Source organism: Lolium perenne, chromosome 1, assembly GCF_019359855.2.
Source record: "Lolium perenne isolate Kyuss_39 chromosome 1, Kyuss_2.0, whole genome shotgun sequence".
NCBI classification, from domain to species: Eukaryota; Viridiplantae; Streptophyta; class Magnoliopsida; order Poales; family Poaceae; genus Lolium; species Lolium perenne.
In genome coordinates, this window is record NC_067244.2 from 36,666,774 (window position 1) to 36,672,666 (window position 5,893).

The following is a 5,893-nucleotide window of genomic DNA, read 5'->3' on the forward strand; positions in this document are numbered from 1 at the left end:
GAACCCCCTCCGGTATTAAGTTGCAAAGCAACAGACAATTGCATTAAGTATGGTGCGTAATGTAATCAACAACTACATCCTTAGACATAGCATCAATGTTTTATCCCTAGTGGCAACAAGACAACACAACCTTAGAACTTTACATCCTTTGTCCCGGTGTCAATGCGGCATGAACCCACTATCGAGCATAAATACTCCCTCTTGGAGTTACAAGCATCTACTTGGCCAGAGCATCTACTAGTAACGGAGAGCATGCAAGATCATAAACAACACATAGATATAACTTTGATAATCAACATAACAAGTATTCTCTATTCATCGGATCCCAACAAACGCAACATATAGAATTACAGATAGATGATCTTGATCATGTTAGGCAGCTCACAAGATCCGACAATGATAGCACAATGGGGAGAAGACAACCATCTAGCTACTGCTATGGACCCATAGTCCAGGGGTAGACTACTCACACATCACTCCGGAGGCGACCATGGCGGCGTAGAGTCCTCCGGGAGATGATTCCCCTCTCCGGCAGGGTGCCGAAGGCGATCTCCTGGATCCCCCGAGATGGGATCGGTGGCGGCGGCGTCTCGGGAAGGTTTTCCGTATCGTGGCTCTCGATGACCGGGGTTTCGCGACGGAGGCTATTTGTAGGCGGAAGGGCAGGTCAAGACGCGGCACGGGGCCCCACACCACAGGGCCGCGCGGCCAAGGGGGCCGCGCCGCCCTAGGGTGTGGCCCCTCGTGGCCCCTCTTCGTCTCTTCTTCGGACTTACGGAAGCTTCGTGGCAAAATAGGACCTGGGCGTTGATTTCGTCCAATTCCGAGAATATTTCGTTACTAGGATTTACGGAACCAAAAACAGTAGAAACAAAGAATCGGCACTTCGGCATCTTGTTAATAGGTTAGTTCCAGAAAATGCACGAATATGACATAAAGTGTGCATAAAACATGTAGATAACATCAATAATGTGGCATGGAACATAAGAAATTATCGATACGTCGGAGACGTATCACCTCCCCAACCACCATGTCTCATTTACATGCAGGCTGCTCAGTTAACGTGGGCTATAAGAAGGACTACGTCGCGGGATGGATGGGCAGACCCTATGTGCAGCCATGCCTTGCCCCAAAATGATGAACTCGGCCAAGCTCACCCACCTAGCGAGCGAGTGCTACCTGCTGGTGGAGGACAAGGCGGAAACAATGGTGGAGGTCGTTGTCTACATGGAACCTAAGGAGGCCGAGGTGGCGGTGTGGGCGGAGCTCACGGCCAAGGTGGTGGTGGGGGAAACTAAATTCCTATGCGAAAGCTCGATGACTTCAATGACGATGTTGACGAGCCATGCACAAGCATCTTTGGTCGCCTCCTTCGAGACCGCCCACCATGGCGTTTCTCCACTGACTCCTTGTTGCCGAACGACAAGTCCTGGCAGGCATCCTCGCTCAGAGGGAGGCCTAGGTGGGCACTAATGATGCAACATATGTCTCCTAGCTGGAGGAAGCCTGCTAAGTGTGCGAAGCTAACGTGGCGGCGAGGCAGAGCCGAAAAGTGGAGGTGCACCAAAAGAACCAGGAGATGGAGGCACATGTGGGGAGGACCCGGAGACCTATGCGACTCTGAAGCGCCGAAAGGTGGAGTCCAGGGCGGTGATGGACCGTTGGGAGGTGCTCATGCCATGCCTCTAGATGGCCAGGCTCCAGTGTCATTGTAAAAAAGCGAGCGGAACCAACATTCATTTGAAGCCACGATGGAGCATCGATACACAACGAGGCTGGTCCCTCCGGTCACGACGAGCCGAAGGATGTTGAGAAGTCCACGTAGCCGCCCTTCTATTTAGTTTTACTTATGTTTGTGTAATCTTTATCTTAGTTGCAATGAAAATCTTCTACTTCCTTTTGTACCACTTAGGGCTACGAGAGGATACACGCGGATAGCCGAGCGTTCAACAACGCATTCGTGCAGCTGCATGGCTCCATTTCCTACCCAAATTTAGGCTGGAAATGTGGTTCAGACGTGTTGCGTCCTTAGAACATCCTTTTTGTGCCTTCCTGTCCGCACGGAGCCAAACATAACGCCCTAGTCCGTTTGGTTGGCCTGGATGGAGTCGCCCCCAAAGGAATCTACAGATTCTAGTCATGTGTCCACCACTGGTGCTGAATTTTCACATGAATTTTCGCGGTTGGCCATCAGGCATAAACATATGAGTCCGTTCCAAATGAGTAGCCGCGCACTTCTAGGAAAAATAAGGTAGGTCGAGGAGGCGGTCGCCGTAGGGAGTATCCGGAGGAGGTAGCTTGAGGAGGTGGTGGCCGGAGAGAGGTAGCGGAAAGGAGGTGGAGAGGAGGAGGAGAAAGGGAAAGAGGAAGAGAGAAGAGGAAAATGAGGAAGAGAAAGCGAGGAAGAGGGAAGAGGAAAGAGAGTGGTGCACCAGCTGCTTTGGTCATATATAGAATAGGTTACGGCCGGCGCACCAGATATGGTGGTGCGTTGGCGCGGTGATTCTTTTTATTTTTTCCATCAAAATCTTAAAAAAACTTTTGTTCCTTTTTTGATTTTGAGGAATCAAAAAAAATGGTGAATGGCCGTATGCGGTTGAAATCTGATGTAAAGTTTTCCATAGATATTTTTTCATATAAAAACTTTTTCATTGAAGGTCGTATGCAACCAGAAAAACCGTTATATCGAAAAATGACGCCATTTTACAAAATATGCCAAAATTTATATTTGTCAATTTCCTAAAATCTAGAACACATATCACATGGGCATCGCTAAGGATTTTATTTTTTTAAATTTCTATCGTTTTCTATTATTATTTTCAAAGCCAAAAGGCGACTCCCAATGGGTGGGAGAGTGGTGGTGGTGGAGCATACGTCCCACACAGTATCCGCCGACGCACTGGTATAGTGGTGTGTCGGTGGTAAATTACAACAAACGCACCACTATACCGGTGCGCCGACGATAGGGGGGTGGCATGGGTCTTTCTTGGCTAGGGCTTAGGTGACCCTTACCCCCAGTGCACCAATAATGCACCACTTTTTGTCGCGTCGACGGTGACCAGCAACGGGCAAGCAATGAATGTCACGAGGGAGTACCAGTGTACCACCGATCGAAACCTGCCGAATCCGAGCCCAACCGCCACAAGGCGTCCACGAGAGACTGTACGTTCCAGTACGAACGCGACGGGCCAACGCTAGCAAGCTAACATGCAGGGCGGCGCTGATGCCGTCGTTGGTGCTCATCGTCATTCGGGGCAGCGCGCATGATACCGGCCGTGGATGCATGTGCGCCTGTTGCTTCTCATGATTCGCGGCGAGCGAGGTCGATTGGAGGAGCACGTGCCCGCGCATGATTCTGTTCTCACTCGCGAACATAAACTAAAGATCTTCTCGTGGGGTGGGAGGAGCGGGAGTGGGACGCACCCTACGCGGTGACCTACCAGGGCTTCCCAGCCGTCCGATGGTGGTCCGGCGGCGGAAGAGAGGGGACATGGAGCGGAAGTCCCTACCGCCCTCTCCATTGGCGCTCCTCGCCGCAACGTGCACCCCTCCCTATCCTGTCTTCCGGATCTTGCCTCCCCACCTTCCTCTCCCTCCTCCTCCTCTTCCTCTCCTTCTCACCCACCATGGATATATATTGCCTCCAAGGCCCAGCCAGAGCAGCCGGTTCTCACTCGACAACACAGTTGCATCGCATACACAAACATATACAAAAACATCCATCTGTTCGATACTCCTTAGATACTAGACTAGATACACATAGATCAATCCATCGGCCATGGGTTCTTGGAAGCGCACCATCACGTCGCCCTTCAGGAAGGCCTGCACCATCCTCAGCCCGCAGCACGCCGGCGGGAGCGGCAGCGGTAGGAGCGACGACCACGGCAGCGGCAGCGAAGGCGGTAGGAAGACGCCCCGTGCGCGCCACCAGCTCAAGCGATCCGGAGCCGCCGCAGCGGTGGCGCGTGCCAGCGACGTGGTGGAGAGCCCGTCCACGGCGCAGCTCTACGGCGACGTCATGGCCTGCGCCTACGAGGACGTGCAGGTCATGTGGTCCATGCTCGACAACAAGCAGGCCAGGGTCCTCGACGCCGCCGCATCGTGACCACGCCGCTCGTCGGCAGGGATCCGTCCAGTACATACTCTCTTGCTACGCAGATGCAGAGCGAGTCGACCCTGGAGCCCTTTTTTCGGTTGATTTGTCGGTCCGATCGGAATGAATCCCCAGCGCTGGCATCGCACCTTGCTTGATCGATAAGCAGAGGTGCTTGTTGCTAGATTAGGTGCTTGGAGTGATTTGATCGATTGCTGCAGCAGCATTAGGATGGATCCTTGGTTAAGGCCATGTTTATCTTTTCTCTTCCTTTTTGGTGTCAGAGATTGAGGCATTGCATCATTCGATCCATGGATTCAATCATATGGTTTTGCAACATCTGGGACCACGCCCAATCCTGTGATGCACGTGCTTTTCTCTCTCTAATTATTTGCCGACATGTCTTGCTCTCGCAAAAAAAAAAAAAGATGACACTTGCTTAACCGTATTTCACCTTTCTGCATGGAAAGGAGGAATCAGTCTATTTACTAGCATTTCCTAACAATTAACGTGATGGTAGTTTGTTAATGTCTGAAAATCTTAAACGAAATCGCACTACTTTAGTACATCAATCAACGGAGAAGCCATCTATATTAAGGTTCTCACATATAATTTCTCACTTTCTAAGCTCCATACCTCAACTCTAGACGTACACGCGCAGCGTGGGTAGTGAGATACTCCCTCTATGCACAACATCTAGTTTCGAACGCCGTTCAAAAATATATTATATTTGATTTAATTTATAGAAAAATGCAGCAAAATGTATGACATTAAATTGGTATATTATGAAACTAAATTTTAAAATGAATCTAGTGATATCAAGTTAGTGCAATAAATATTTTTATTTTTCCAAGAAAATTAATCAAATGCTAAAATGTTTGACTTAGAATAAAGATAGATGTACACTTATTTGTGGATGAACGGAGTAAACATGAGTGCTTGTTTTGGGAGGTGAGCTATCTAAGCTAGTTATCCCCGTCGCCTGAATGGGCGTCGAGATTTTGACCTAGCAAGACCCCAATGTAAATATGGCTCGATATACCTTTTTTATTATGCTCCCCAAGGATGAAAGTGCATTTAATTAGGATAAAAGTTGTGAGTGAGCATTACCCGAAAGGATGGTATGTGCAAGTAGACGCGGCGAGGGGAAGGGGGGAGGGGTGAGTAGGTGATTCTCAATTTTTTAGTTTCTTTAAATTTTGGCTTGACATAAAAGGTAAATTTTCTATATATGCAACTTACTAGGAAAAGACTTATAGGCTCCAAGCTACTGCCGAAGCGCAAAAAAAAGTCTGCCGGCACTATATTACCACCGTCATATCGAATTTATGGGGGCACGGTAAGTGGTGGCAGATTTCGAAGAAAGTATAGAAATTTCGAAATTTAAAATCCTTAGAGATGTCCATATGTTATGTCATCTTGTTTGAAAAATTTAAGAAACATGATGTTTTATATTTTTTGCAAAATGGCGCCATGTTTCGGTATGGCTTTGGATTTTGCATACGACCTCCAATAAAAAGTTTCATATGAAGATGTATCTACAAAAAATTACATCCAACCGATTTTAAGAATCATAAAAAAACATAAAGGAAAACGGAGTTTTCTGATATTTTTTATTTTGCTGCGAAGTTTTTGCAAAACGGGGCACCTACCGCCGGCGCATCACCATAGTGGTGTGCCGGCGGTAATCTTCACTTTATAACCATCTGACGCACCCCTTCTACTCCTCCTTTTTCATTTTTCCTCCTCCTCTTCCACTTCTCCTCTCTCCCACTTCCATTTCCCCCATCCTCCTCTTCC

General features: G+C 48.6%; 1 protein-coding gene across 1 annotated transcript; it reads left to right on the forward strand.

Moving 5' to 3' along the window:
* Positions 1–3,569: 3,569 nt before the first annotated feature.
* Positions 3,570–4,432, forward strand: LOC127346819 (uncharacterized). Its single transcript, XM_051373080.2, has one exon. The coding sequence runs from the start codon at positions 3,779–3,781 to the stop codon at positions 4,103–4,105; it is 327 nt and encodes a 108-aa protein (XP_051229040.1). The 5' UTR covers positions 3,570–3,778; the 3' UTR covers positions 4,106–4,432.
* The last annotated feature ends 1,461 nt before the right edge of the window (positions 4,433–5,893 follow it).

Bases quoted from the DNA above. Each gene is read 5' to 3' on its own strand.
- LOC127346819 (XM_051373080.2), top strand. From the start codon at position 3,779: ATGGGTTCTTGGAAGCGCACCATCACGTCGCCCTTCAGGAAGGCCTGC.